This window comes from Phoxinus phoxinus (assembly GCF_949152265.1).
Source record: "Phoxinus phoxinus genome assembly, chromosome: 23".
In the NCBI taxonomy this organism is placed as follows: Eukaryota; Metazoa; Chordata; class Actinopteri; order Cypriniformes; family Leuciscidae; genus Phoxinus; species Phoxinus phoxinus.
Window position 1 is genome coordinate 19,993,218 of NC_136898.1, and position 15,218 is coordinate 20,008,435.

The 15,218-nt window shown below is 38.0% G+C and overlaps 1 protein-coding gene across 1 annotated transcript; it reads left to right on the forward strand.

The window, feature by feature from the left end:
• The first annotated feature begins 408 nt into the window (after positions 1-408).
• On the forward strand, positions 409-15,063 carry rasgef1bb (RasGEF domain family, member 1Bb). Its single transcript, XM_079599861.1, has 14 exons — positions 409-758; positions 3,980-4,160; positions 4,264-4,386; positions 7,620-7,757; positions 8,114-8,335; positions 8,461-8,535; positions 9,192-9,284; positions 9,557-9,659; positions 9,751-9,830; positions 11,044-11,139; positions 11,223-11,318; positions 11,406-11,529; positions 14,440-14,512; positions 14,641-15,063. Exons 2-14 carry the CDS (start codon positions 3,987-3,989, stop codon positions 14,660-14,662), a joined length of 1,419 nt encoding a protein of 472 aa, XP_079455987.1. The 5' UTR covers positions 409-758; positions 3,980-3,986; the 3' UTR covers positions 14,663-15,063.
• Positions 15,064-15,218: the final 155 nt, after the last annotated feature.

Genomic DNA, 15,218 nt, shown 5'->3' on the forward strand with positions numbered 1-15,218 from the left:
CTCTCTTCAGGAGACTGCAAATATTTGCACACTTCAAAATCTCACTAAATGCAATAAGCCTTCCAGCCAGGTACTGTTTACACACTGTTTCATGCGTATTTACATCCTCATTTGATGACACTTGGCGCAGGCATTACTTCAGCCATACGTTTGAATATCATTTGGCTTATAGTGTATGCTAAATGATAGAAATATACCCTGTACGTAGTTTATAGGCATTCACAGATACAAAATGAACTAATATGCATTTTTGAAAATATAAACAAGGGTGTGTAGAGACAATCATTGCAAACTTGAACCTTCAAAACAACCAACTAGTGGTTTGTGCGCGCCTATGAAGTTGACGGACATCGTCCTGGCCAATAAGATCACTCGGAAATTTCAATTTGCTGCTTCCTGCTTCTGATTGGCTAGCCTGTCCTTGTGGGCGAGACCGCATTTTCCGGTTTTCCTTCATAATGCTCTCGGTGTAACAGGAATTCGATATTAGTTTGCATGTTCGCAATCTGGATTATTAGTAAAACAATGGAGACCATCGATCACCACCAAGCATTGGTTTGCGCTACGTTAACAACGAAGTGATTATCTGTATCGCTCTCAAAAGAAAGATAAGAAGACCTTAATCTGCGACCTTTCATTGTAAGAAAGCAACTTGATCTGGGGTGTGCACGCGTTTTGGAGGCTTTTTTTTGTTTGTTGGACTTCCCTGGATATCTCTATCGCCAGCATTCTTTTATATTTACCTTTTTTATTGTGTGGTAAGTTTACAGCGTTCTGCAAATCACTGTCTTTCAAAAACTTTTAAAACGACTGTGCCAGACTATTGTTTGGTTAATAACTCTTGCTTTATTTACTTACTGAATGTGTGCAATCAAACAATACACGTATCGTTTCTAAAACCGAGTCTTCAGTTCGCTGGGTTTACTTCTTTACTAACGTTACTGTTCCCTAATAACACTTTTCAGATGTCAGGAGTTTTTTCTCTTTTAATCGGTCTGTTTGAACATGTTTTCGTTTCGCTTGTGTTGCTCATACATGTGTAAGAGTGACTGCACACACAGTCCATCTGTGGCTTTCAGTCTGGTCTGATGATGAGTCAGTCAGTGCTATTAGAGAAGGGCAGATTCGTGTAATTACACTGACTACTGCACCGTCTGTTTACCATCTCCTTTCTCCTGTTTTCATGAACTAACTTTTACCTGTTTCAGAGAAGCTGCTGCATTAACGTTGTTTGTATGCTTCTCTTGGGAAGTGTCACATTTAAAGGAGTATTTCATTCAAAAATATAATTTCAGTCCGTAATACTTCATCCTCATGTTGTTCCAAACCTGTATGAGTTTCTTTCTTCTGTTGAACACAAAAGAAGATATTTTGAAGAATGTTAGTAACCACAGTTGACAGCACCCATTAACTTCCACAGTAGGGAAAAAAAATACGATTTAAGTCCAAGGCTACCATCAAACTGTCTGGTTAACAACATTCTTCAAAATATCTTCTTTTCTATTCAACAGAAGAAACTAATACAGGTTTCGAACAACTTCGGGGGGAGTAAATGATCATTTTTGGGTGAACTATTTATCTTTTTTCATACAATAAAAGTCAATGGGTGACTGAGACTGTCATTCTGCCCAACATCTCGTTCACTCTTCCACTTGAGACACAAACATCATACAGGTTTGGAACAGCATGAGGATGAGTAAATGATGACAGAATTATAATTTTGGGGTAAACTAACCTTTTAATGATTGATGAATGAGCAACAAGGAAAAGCACGAGACTTGTTCAACAGGGAAGATTTGCACGATAACGTGGTTGGTCAGTGAGTCACTGTCATAGAAATATCAGTCAAATAAGATATTTGAGTATGTTTAGATTTTAGGACGATTTATTTTATTCGCAATCATGTCTGTATTGTTGTTAATGAACAAACAGTTTTTCCTTCTGTAGTGTTTTCTAACCTGTCAGCCTGTCATGTTGAACTCAGTAAAGGAGATCAGTGGTTCAAGAAAAGACTCCTGCATTAAACCTGCTTGGCCAAGTATCTTCCTTAATCCAATAAGTGTTTAGAGTTAAGAGTACACCTGGAGCTTGGAGCTTTACAGTTTGCAGAGTATGTTGAGAAATTCAGTTTTTTAGACCACCATCCCTTGTGGCTGGTAAATGGCTTTTACTGTTTTGTTAGTTTGTTTTCTCCAATTTCAAATACTGGTATATAAAATAAATTGAAATATCATAAACTAACTTTTGCTATGTGCTAGTTATAACAGCATTATTGGCTAATAACTGATATCTTAACTTAATAAACACTGTGTTAGAATATATAATAAAGAATCGCCAGTCTGTATGTTGGATTATACAGTTTTTGTAGGCCTACAATAGATTTGTGAAACGTATATGGAATGCCATAGAGGGGCATTTTTATTTATTTTCACATTGTTAATATCTGGGGCACTTTTATAACTTTTAGTGGCATTTTCGTTAGGGATGTGTAACTGTTCTCTGTAAAATATCGAACCGTACCGTTCTCCACCCACGGTTTCATCTCAAATCTGATGACCCATACGCATCTATATGGTTAATTGAAAATAAATAAAACGGACAGACAGTTAGGCTAGGCTAATGTATGTTTCTGTTGATAAAACGCCGTATTCTGCTCCCAGGCCTTTAGATGGCGATGAAACACTATAGTCTGAACAGGTAATACACGTGTTATGTTGTTTACACGGATACCGTTTTCAAAAGTTTAAGTTTTCAGGCACTCAAAACTCTGTTATCATGTAAACGAACGGTTTTTAGTTGAAAACGGTGTTGTGTAAACAGTTCCACAGACAGCGCGCCAATACTGAGTGTTTCCCCCACACAACAGGATTTCTGATAGGCTATTTACAATTTTATATCAGTGCTGCCCGGTCCAATGATTCAATCACTCTTAAAACACATCACACCACAGAAGACATCAAGATACGAACATCAAGATAATCTGGACTTTACCTAGGATTGTCGGAAGGGGAGAATTGGGGCCCAAAATCTGCCCTATTATCTTGTAGTGTGGGTGCCTTTACTTAAGTTGACCAAGCACATGTTAGCTTGCTTTCGCTACAGAATAAAAACAAAAAAGTGAATTGCAACTTTTTTTCACAATTCTGACTTTTTTCTTGCAATTCCGAGTTTACATTCTGCAATTATTATCTATCTTTATCTAAACGTTGGATTGTGAGGAAAAAGTCAAAATTGCGAGAGATGAGCTTGATCCTTCATTGCAAGTTTAATGCCATAATGGGCACATTAGTTTGATTCATTTCAACAGTGACATTTTACGGTTTCCCTCCAAGATTTAATCCTTCAGTAACAAAGGTGTTGTATACATCACAACCCTTTCGATACCCTTTTTTCTGTTTTTGGGAGAGAGCTGTGTTTATACATTAACAATGTTATGTAAGGTGGGAAGATTAGCAATGAGTTCTGTTCCTCTCTACAAAAAGCAATAAGGAGAATGTTTAAAAAAAAGAAGTCAGAATTGCAACTTTATCTCACAATCCTGACTTTTTCCTCAGAACTGATTAGATGTATAACTCGCAATTCTGGGGGGGGGGGAAAGTTAGAACTTTTTATTTTTTATTCTGTGGTGGAAACAAGCTTCCATACCAACAACAACTTTGTACCCTCACAATATTGTAAATATGTGAATCAACTTTTATCTGAAGGTGTGTAGATTTCCCACTACAGGTCATGTTTTTTTTTTTTTTTAAAGCTGAGCTAAACAAATAATGCATGAACGACATCTTAATATTCACAACAAACACCCTTTCAACATGAAAATAAGACGTGAGACTTACACTTTCATTGTGTTGGTGGATATTAGCTAGTATATAAACTGCTTGCATGTACCAGCATTCATCTGGTGGTGGGTGTTCATTTCACACCTTTCAGAGAGATACTGCATTGCAACTTTCTAACTGACTAATGTGTTCATCCACAGGTCCAACATGCCACAGACAACTCCATATTCAAGCAAATTCAACCCTAGCACTGCTTACGGTCACCGGCAACCTGTGGAGGAGAACTATGGGGGTTTGCACTATCGTGACAATAAGCTTGTGTCTGGCTCTCTGGAAGCCCTGATACAGCTCCTGGTCCCTACTGTGGACTATTACCCTGACGTAAGTATACACAGCCTTTATGCTTTCCTATGATAATTATTATAATCTCTCCTTGCACAGTAAATGTCAAGTTTGATTGACGCTTGAGATTTTCTTGTTTCAGAGATCATACATTTTTACCTTCCTACTAAGCTCCCGTCTCTTCCTGCATCCGTTTGAGCTCATGTCTCGGGTTTGTTACCTCTGCGTGGACCATCACAGGGTGGGCGACCCACAGACGGATAAGGTACGTGCTGTAATTTTAGGAGTGGACAGTATGACTAAGATGTTATATCACCACATGAGTGTTTTTACGTCACTATATTGTTATCTTGGCTGAAAATGCAACTTGGATGTATTGCATAACCATGTGGTAATGTCTGGTTTTGGATAATCCAGTGAATTAACAAACTTAACAAGGGAAAGGTACTTGATGGACGCCAACCAAAAGATAAGACTATTCATAACAAATGTATTAAGTCTGGCATCAGTGCAAAAACAGCTTTTAACACAATTAAACAAAAGATTCAAAAGAGTCACGCATGATAAAAATGATTGCAGCCACGTTTAAGCCATGTTTAATATAGCTGATAATAATACCTGTGACAACTCATGAATCAGTTCTGTATTAATATCCCAAATTGAAAGCAAACACCACGTCTACAGACACGAGGAGCGACACAACGCTTCAGAACTAAATCAATCCTATTAGGGGTGTGAATCTTTGGGTTCATAGTAGGGTTATTATAGTTAACTGAATCTAAAACTATAATAAAATAAAACAAATTGTTGCTTGAAATCAAATATTTTTTTCAAATTTACCTTTTTCAGGTAGTTGCAAAGACAAAATTTCTAATTTTCATTTAGTTTAAACTGATGTACTAAAATAACAAAATAAAACAATTTATAAAAACTATATAGTAAACCTTCACGATTGATCGTTAAAAGGTCGCAATCTCAATTCAAACACCCACGCGATCTTATTCCTAAATAACAACGATTTGCCTTGTCTATCAAACCTTTGACAAGTAAAATCACAACATTCAGATCTGCGTTCACGTTGCGGAGATGAGTTCTCATGCATGCTTCACAAACTGTCTTTTCAACATCACACAGTATCATTGTTTCTGTGTTACAATAATTCATATTATCACAGAAGTACTGGGATAAAAGTTTATAGTTCAGATATAAACACTGATGTCTCCGGTAGAGATAAAAAAAGAGCAAATTACCTTTTGAAAGTAACGTGACGCTTCAAATAAAGATTGTATCATTACATTGTTTCACCAGTAGGTGGCCACAAGTGACTGTTCAAATGTATTTGTCATTGAATCATTCACCCAGTAATGAAACAAGTGAAGTCTTTGAATCATTAATTCAAATAGATTTTTATTTAAAAATATTTCATTTGAATACATTTTTTAGAGTGCAGAAATTTTATTTAGTCAGATCCTTTAGTAAATTACATGTTATTTTGTTTAGTTTGCCTGTTCAGAATCATGGGAGAATCGTGATCTCTGTTTGAAACTAAAAATATAGCCAGAATATCATGCAGCTCTACTATATAGACTTTTTTTAACAAACGTATAAAGACAAAAACACTCAATTACCGAAACTGTAACTAAAATGAAATTTTTTTTTTTTTTTTTTAAATATTAAAAAAATGTTGTAATTTCTCCATGATAGAAAAATAGCACTTACTTAAAATATTAATAAACTTTTATCATATCTCCTTTTTACAAAAATAGCACTGTTCTCTGGTTTTTCAATTCAATATAATTCTTTTCAATATTGAATAAGTATTAAATATTTTTTTATGTCTTTATTGAATTAGGTAACACTCTATTTGAAGGTGACGTAGTTACACGTTACTACATGTACTTACTATAGTAATAACAGTAAAATTATGCATCATTACAATGAACTATCCCTCAACCAAACCGTAACTCTATAGTATGTGCATGTAGTTAATTAATATTACTCTGTACTTATTTGTAGTTAATTAATATTACTCTGTACTTATTTGAGTAAGTCTAATGTAACTACGGCACCTTAAAATTGTGTAACCTTGAATTTTTTCAATACTTTATTTAGTGTATTTTAGGCTAGAAAAAGAAACAAACTACATCAGACTGTTTATTGCACCAGAAAGTAACTCAAGAATTTTACAGGATGGGCTTCCCAAAAGTCATATAAAAGTCATCAGTTTTCTCTTTTATTTATTTATCTTTACATGAAGAAAATGGGCTCTCCTCATGTAGTCTTATATATATATATATATATATATATATATATATATATATATATATATATATATATATATATATATAGGGGTGTGCAAAGCAGCCGCTATCTGTATTTGTTGAGGGGGGAAAAGTATTTGTATTTGTATTCGAGTAAAATTCAAAATAGGCGTAAAAATCGTAATCGAAAAAAAAAAAAAATTCATTACACTTCTAATTTACGTTATGTGTAAGTATTCTTTAATTATATCCATTATAATAATTATGGATATGCAATATTGGTTGATGGTTTTTTCCATAAATCCAGCAATGAAACAAGGAATGTCATTGAAAAGAAAATAACATAACAGCCATTACCTCATCATGGTTAAACCAACAACTAATAAAATACCATTGTGAACATTATGAAGCATACAGCCTACATCTTGCTGTCTGCAAAAGACAGAGTAACTTAAACGTACCATATAACTCCCACACGTGCATGCGATTCAACACAACTACACAAGCATTTTTAAACTTTTTAACCGAATGTTAACGTTACTCTGTCAACAGCTTATTGTCTAAATTACCGCGCTAAACAGCTGACGTTACGTAAACAGAGCGAACATGAGAGCACCCGACTGCAGACGTCAATAATGCAGCGTAATGGAATAATCTCCCGATCAAACTCCGCTTCTCGAAAGTTATAAACTGCCTCAGGAACCCAGTTAAGGTACAAACATCTATTCAACAAAAATAGTAATGCAGTTAAGTGTTTTTTCGCTCTCTGTTGCTGTGTGGAGCAGCCTGTGTCCGTCAATCAATCATCCGGGCGTGCACTGCGGTCTCATGAGGAAACGCAGCTTTTTGATATAAAGTTTTTTTTGTTTGCCGAATACAAATATTTTTTAAAGTATTTGTTCAAAATAAGTATTTGTAAAAAACACGTTATTTGTGCCTTTCCTAATACCGTATTCGGGTTCGGCTCCACCCCTAGTATACATGTATAAATATATACACAAATCTAATTACTCCATGAATACACCATAGTATAATTTGTAAGCAGAATCTCTTCTGATTAACTCATTTCTACTGTTGCATGCTATATACCGTCATGCCACCCATCCCTACTGTGACACACACACGTGCATGTGCACTTCCCTAAAATAAACCACGCTTGATCATTATTGAGTATTTAGTAGCTAATACCTGCAGACTGTAGATGACTCAGTGCTAATTGCCCTGCTTTACTCAACAGAAAAGAATACGGGAAATAGCACCGAAAATCGTGCAGCTTCTCACAGAATGGACCGAGACCTTTCCGTACGACTTCAGGGATGAGCGCATGATGCGCAGCCTCAAAGACATTACCCACCGCCTTGCCTTCGGAGACGAGGTCAGCCGAGATGATGTCATACTGATGATCTAGCAGAAATCATGATTGCATCATGTTATTGTTTGTCTGTCAACTGAATTGAATTTTACTTTAAGTCTGACTAAATTCTAAATGGCTTTTGTGTGAATATATAAATATATTGGACAACAACATGAACTGAGTCTGGAGCCAAATGCAAATGCGTTTGAGCATCATTGGATTTGCATGTACGTCGTTTGGCTCGTATTTCCTTTTTGCACAAGCTGTGATATGATATCAACAACACGGCTTACAGTTCCCAAATGTTATTTTTGGCTACAGATATGAATGGGTATTATAGTGCTGACGTTGGAAACGGTTCTGTTGTTTTTGACTAGCTCTCACGGAGGGCCATGCAGAGGCTCATTCAGCGCCTCTTGCGCAAGCTGACCACCCTCGGACAGTACGAAGAGTCACTGGCGACGTCCAGCGCCTCCGCCGCCATGGACCGACCAGTCGCCCTGAAGTCCAAGCAGCAGTTGGTACGCAGAGACGAGTGCGTTTTGAACCTGTGCGACGACCCTTTCATTTTCGCCCAACAGCTGACGCACATCGAGATGGTGAGTGAACGCAAGCTTTAAGCTGATTGGCTGTCAGTATTGATGTTTTATGATATCCACATGTAATCTCAGTTTCTGTACTTTATGGATTCAGTCTTCAAGCTGCTCATGTTTTCCACATGTAGGAGAGACTCAGCTTTATTGGCCCTGAAGAATTCGTTCGAGCGTTTGCTCAGAAAAGGCCCTCGGACAACCATAAGGTAACCCCGTCACACATCTGCAGTGTAAGGGTTAGTTCATGCAAAAATGACAATTCTGTCTTCATTTACTCGCGTTCCTGTTGTTCCAAGCCCTTCGTTCATCTTAGGAACACAAATGGAAAATATTTTTTCATTAAAATCTGAGAGATTTCACTCCATTGACAGACTACACAACTACCACTTCGATGCTTCAAAAAGTTAATAAAGAGATCGTAAAATGAATCCATATCAGGTTCATTCTCACATTACGCAGCAAGTTTAAGCTTCCGCAAGAACCAATGAGGTTTGTTGTCAAGCAGGTTCAGTTGAGCTTCTGTTTATGTTCGCTTATTAATGTTTATATGTGAATTAAAGCCTTAAATTAAATATGTTCATCATATAAAGCGATCGAGTCCCTTCAGAATATCTGGATTAAATTGTCAATGGAGGGACCGAAATCTCAGATTTCATCAAATGTCTTCATTTGTGTTCTGAAGATGACCGAAAGTTTTACGGGTTTGGAACGTCATGAGGCGGTATAATTAATGGCAGAATTTTATTTTTTGGCTGAACTTAACCTTTTAAAGATTACTTAAAGTGTCCGATCTGTGGCCATTCTGTTTACATCTTTACATTTTGATTACTTTCAATGACACTTTTGAACTTGTATTCTTCAGAGTTTCTTCAGCAAAAGAAAAACAAGTAACCTGGAGGCTTATGTTGAGTGGTTCAACAGACTGACCTACCTGATAGCCACAGAAATTTGCATGGTGAGCGCACTTTTCATCGGTTTTGGGGAAAAAGCCAAGCAACCCTAGCAGGCGAAAAACCTTATCTTTTAATGTTGACGTCAAAAGCTGTGCAACAATTGTCACATTTATAATTCTGCATATCTTGAGCCTGTGCAGTTCATTTAGTTTCTTTTGAATGATCCAATTGTATTGCTACTTTAATTCCAATGCAAAATCTGCATTCTCAAGCAAAACCAGTTGAGAAGTACGTGTGCTTGACAATCTGCTGCCCTCTGCTGGTTCGTTTTCAGCCGGTGAAGAAGAAACACAGAGCAAGAGTGCTGGAGTTCTTCATAGATGTGGCACAGGAATGCTTCAACATCGGCAACTTCAACTCATTAATGGCCATCATTAGTGAGTACATTGAATTATATTGTTATTCATTAATTAATTCACTATTTACATTGAAGTGATTTTACATTATTAACAATGTTTTACTGTGTAGCTGGGATGAACATGAACCCTGTATCCAGACTGAAGAAAACCTGGAATAAAGTCAACACAGACAAGTTTGACATCCTGGTGGTAAGGAAGCTGCTATGAGGAAGAGAAAGAAATCCCAATAGTCTGAGACCATCTGATTTAACCTAGAAATACACAACATTTTGAGAACATTTAGATAAAAAGAATAAGATGTAAAGTATAACAGGTCCTCTTTAAATACATGTTTATCTTTATTTAGTGTGTAATGTAGCACAAAGTCACTCCTAAGGGAGTTCTTCTCTATATCAGCGCACACTGTTTCTGAACTCCTCCATTGTAGTCTTGAGTTTTCTTCCTGGAATGAACACGTCACAATATTCCTCATTTAAATAATTCACAGTAATAAGTTATTGGCGTGTGGTTGATGTCAAGTGTTGCTAGCTGAGCAGAAATGCATAAGTTAATCATGTTTCGCTTGGTCCCCTCAAAGTTGCGTTGGATTTTCTCCTTAGCGTAAAGGTTGAGAAGCCCATCTATCACGGTTTTCCATGTTCGTGGAGTAAATATATAGGTGTGTTTACACAGCCTTTTAAAAAAATGGCATGTGCTGGTGTTTCGCGTGCGTTCGGCCTATCACCGAACACTAACGTCGTGGATAGTGACGCGATAGTGACGAAGTATCGCGTTATGTCAGGTCTCGCGATGTAACGAATTGCTTTACAGCAAAAAAATCTGTTAAAATTCTGTCATTATTGCGCTCCCTCAACGCTGTTCGAACCCGAATGAAGACGTAGTAAAGAATGTCCCGTCTACTTTGATGTCGTTGATCTACTAGCCTCTGGTATCAGAGTCGACAACAAGTTTTTCGACAGTGTTGTCAAATATCTATTCCGAAGCAAAAAAACGAGAATACAGCGAAGAAATTCCCAAAACTGCATAGCCCTGCTTTAAAGCTACACTGTGTAGGAATTATCCCATCTAGCGGTGAAAGTGTATTTAACTACCAACTGAATATTACTTTCTAGCCCCTCCCATTCGGAGAGCGTTTTAACTCTTACAGTGGCCGTATTTCAAATCTGCCGGCAGTTGCCATTCAAGCATGAAATTTCTTTTATCGTAGACTCCAGAAAAAGGCATAAACTCCACTCTTTCTTGGTCACTAATCAAATAAGCAAGTTTGTCACAATGACTGTAATTTAAATTACATTAGAAAAATGTAAGCCTTTTCATAAGTGGTCTCAGACATTTGGGCTTTAAACTATACAGATTTTTGTTATGTACACAGTTTATTTTACTGTTTGTTTTGTTGTTTTAGCACCAAATGGACCCATCTAGCAACTTCTACAGCTACCGCACTGCCCTGCGTGGAGCAACTCAGAGGTGTAGTACAGCACACACAAGCCAAGAAATGGTAATTTTGTTAAAAATTCTCATTTTCATGCAGACCCTACGTTTTATTACATTTTAATTAAATTAAAATTTCTTGTCTTTTAGATTGTTATTCCATTCTTCAGCTTGTTCATAAAGGATATTCACTTCCTCAATGAAGGCTGTGTCAATAGATTACCTAATGGCCAGGTCAATTTTGAGGCAAGTTGTCATGTAATGCTAATTCATATTATATTAGTTGTTACCTTGTTGCTTTAATAATAAAACATCCCTTTACTCATTTTACAGAAATTTTGGGAGTTGGCCAAGCAAGTGAGCGAGTTTCTGTCCTGGAGGCAGGTGATCTGTCCTTTTGAGAGGGACAGGAAAACACTGCAGTATCTCATCAGCGCACAAGTGTTCAATGAAGATGGTGAGCAGTCACACTTTCCTACTTGCACTTAAAGGGGCAGTAAGTGAAACACTGTTGAGAGTGGATCGGCCCGAGCAGCACAACACACTTGTAGCCAATCAGCAGTAGGGGGTGTGTTTCACTTGTGATTGGAGAGGAGAGAGTGAGCCAATCAGCAGTAGGGGGCGTGTCCACTCATGATGGGGAGGGGGCAGTGAACAAATCAGCGGAAGCGGGTGTGTCCACTCATGATGGGGAGGAGAGAGAGCCAATCAGCAGTAGGGGGCGTGTCCACTCATGATGGGGGAGGGGAAAGAGCCAAACAGCAGTAGGGGGCGTGTCCACTCATGATGGGGGAGGGGAAAGAGCCAAACAGCAGTAGGGGGCGTGTCCACTCATGATGGGGGAGGGGAAAGAGCCAAACAGCAGTAGGGGGCGTGTCAGCTCATGATGGGGGAGGGGAAAGAGCCAAACAGCAGTAGGGGGCGTGTCAGCTCATGATGGGGGAGGGGAAAGAGCCAAACAGCAGTAGGGGGCGTGTCAGCTCATGATGGGGGAGGGGAAAGAGCCAAACAGCAGTAGGGGGCGTGTCAGCTCATGATGGGGGAGGGGAAAGAGCCAAACAGCAGTAGGGGGCGTGTCAGCTCATGATGGGGGAGGAGAGAGGGAGCAAGAGGGAGATTTGAAGAAAGAGAAAATGCTGAAAAGGTCAGAGGAATATCACTGGAAAAAGTGAATGTTATGATCAGGCAAGAGCTTTAGGACCCGCGTTAAAGGAACACTCCGACTTTTTGGGACTTTATCCTATTCAACTTATCCCCCAGAGTTAGATAAGTCCATACATACCTTTTTCATCTCCGTGCGTGCTATAAGTCTGTTTGACGCACCCCCCGCTAGCCTAGCTTAGCACAAAGACTGGATGTGAATGGTTGCAGCTAGCATACTAATCCAAATAAGAGACAAAATAACGCAAATATTTTCCTATTTACATGTTGTGATTTGTATAGTCACAGAGTGTACAAAAAACAAAGTCACATGAGACACAGACATATTTTAACCGTATAAATACTGGGAACTATATTCTCTGAAGGCGAAGCACTGCTACTTGGGCGGAGTGATAACCGCAGCACATGAGACGCGCCGTTTTTTCTTCTGTCAACAAAACCAACGTGACTATACGTGAGCTCTAGCTCCGCTCAAGTGTTACTGAGACGACAGAGCGCGTTCGAGGCAACAATACTAACATTACAGGGGATACATGGAGCCCGTAAACAACTGCAATAGTAGTTACCACCCTATTCATATAATAGTGTCACTAATGTTACATTAGATCTAAGTTAGCTAATGGCACTGTTACAGTAACGTTAGGCTAAACATTTAAAAATATAACGGAACACTTACCGCAGCCGCTCACTTTGTCCTGACCTGTATGTGATATCGATGGGATGGCCGTATCCTTCAGCACACGTTCCTTGTGGCAAATTCCCTTTTTTGAAAATAGTCGTCCTCAGTGAAATGTACCGAGCAAACATAATGTCCCTTGATAATCTCATTAGGTGTGTTTTGATCAATATCCAGAGCAAGTAGCCATTTCTTCATCCGGTCAGCGTTTTTAGTTGGAATTCTATGAAACATCATGGTATTACCTGGTCTCCCCTGTTTATTGTCACAGCTCTTTACAATACAGCGAAAATCCATGATTGTAAACTACGCTTTTACTATTTATAAATTGCTGGCTCTGTAACCCAAACTCTGAACGAACTCTCTGCTCCTCACCTCGGCGCGTCTCAGGTGCTGCGGTTATCACTCCGCCCAAGTAGCAGTGCTTCGCCTTCAGAGAATATAGTTCCCAGTATTTATACGGTTAAAATATGTCTGTGTCTCATATGACTTTGTTTTTTGTACACTCTGTGACTATACAAATCACAACATGTAAATAGGAAAATGTTTGCGTTATTTTGTCACTTATTTGGATTAGTATGCTAGCTGCAACCATTCACATCCAGTCTTTGTGCTAAGCTAGGCTAGCGGTGGGTGCGTCAAACAGACTTATAGCACGCACGGAGATGAAAAAAAGTATGTATGGACTTATCTAACTCTGGGGGATAAGGGGAATAGGCTAAAGTCCCAAAAAGTCGGAGTGTTCCTTTAATATTAGAAAAGCGCTGGAGAGACTGAAGCGGGAAGGCCTGAAAACAGATGGTGAGGTTGTGTTGCTGCTTCATACCTGAGTAACATTGGTTTTTGCTTTTACACAGAACCAAGATATGCTGTTGTTGTAACATTAGCTTTAGTAACACGTGCAAAAAAAATTTGTCAGGTGCTGCTGGCAACTAACAACAAACTCTTGCTTTTAATTTGCAATTAATTGAATTTCGATTTTGGCTCCCAATGATCACCAAAATAGTACAATCGAGTAAAAATTATTATTTTGCCGTGTTCTGTTGTGCAAGAACACTCTTACCAGTATTTTGTTACATAATAGTGATTTCAATACTGACCAAAATGATCATGATTTATGATTTTTTTTTTATTTTTTTTATATATAATCGAGCAGCCCTAGCTTGTATATACACTTGTGTTCTGTATCGTCATCTTTGCTTTATTTTTTGTGAAGCATTATTTTGCTTCACTTGAGCTATAAAGAGACATCCATTTTTTTCATTTTAGGGTAGGGGTGTGTTTGTTTGGGGTGATTTTAAATATCAACAGTTTCTCAGGAATCACGTACTGCTCCTTAAAGAGAACTAGATGGTGAAATGGCTGTAGGTGGTTTGCCAATCACACACCAGTATGCAAAAAATACAAGAAAAAGGACCATTCAGTATGCAAATATTACAATGTCATACGACTTAAATGTTTGTGCATAAAGCGGATCTGTGTGAATGATTTGGGTTTGCGTAATGATTGCATTTTTGTGTTGCGTTACAGAGCTCCAGCTAGCTTCGTATGAGAGTGAAGGTCCTGAAAACAACCTGGAGAGGGACACTCGCCGTTCGCTCAGGTCTCAACTCATTTCCAAAAACCCTTGTTCCAGACATTCATTTGTCATTTTTAAACAATGACCTGCTGTCACTACTAGTGTGTGTGAAGGCTCAATTTCATTTGGCTTTTGTTTCCCCATTCCTCTAGGTCGTCCCTTAGTAGAATGTGAACGGTGAATTTGGGATCGTGTCCTTACGCACGGACTGATGGCACTGAAGACTTTGAAGGACTTTTATAATCATTACACTTTTCTGTGGTTTCATCGCTGAAATTGAGGCTGGATTCTCATTGTAACAGTAACACTATGCTAAAGGAAACATATTCATCTCATTTACCTCAAGTACCTTAATGAAATGTGTTGCTATACGCTATAGATCTCCTGTGTGAATTAAAGAGCATGTCGCTGGCTGACCTGTTCTATTATTACATTGTTTTTGTTTGTTTGTGGTAACTGGTATTAATAGTTTGTGAACATATTTGTTACAATATTAAAATCTATTTTTGTGTGTATCATAGTTTAATGTGATCAGTGTACATGTTTCCCTATAAAGGATCAATGAATTAAGCTGATTCTTGTGTGGTCTCTTTTTTTTCACACTTCATTCATACAGCTTTTTTATTATTTTATCTAAAAAAAATATTTTGTTTAGTTTTTGCATACATGAGCATTATTAGTTTGTTACTGTAGAGATGGATAGCAAGTAAACAAGTACTCGTGCGCCACC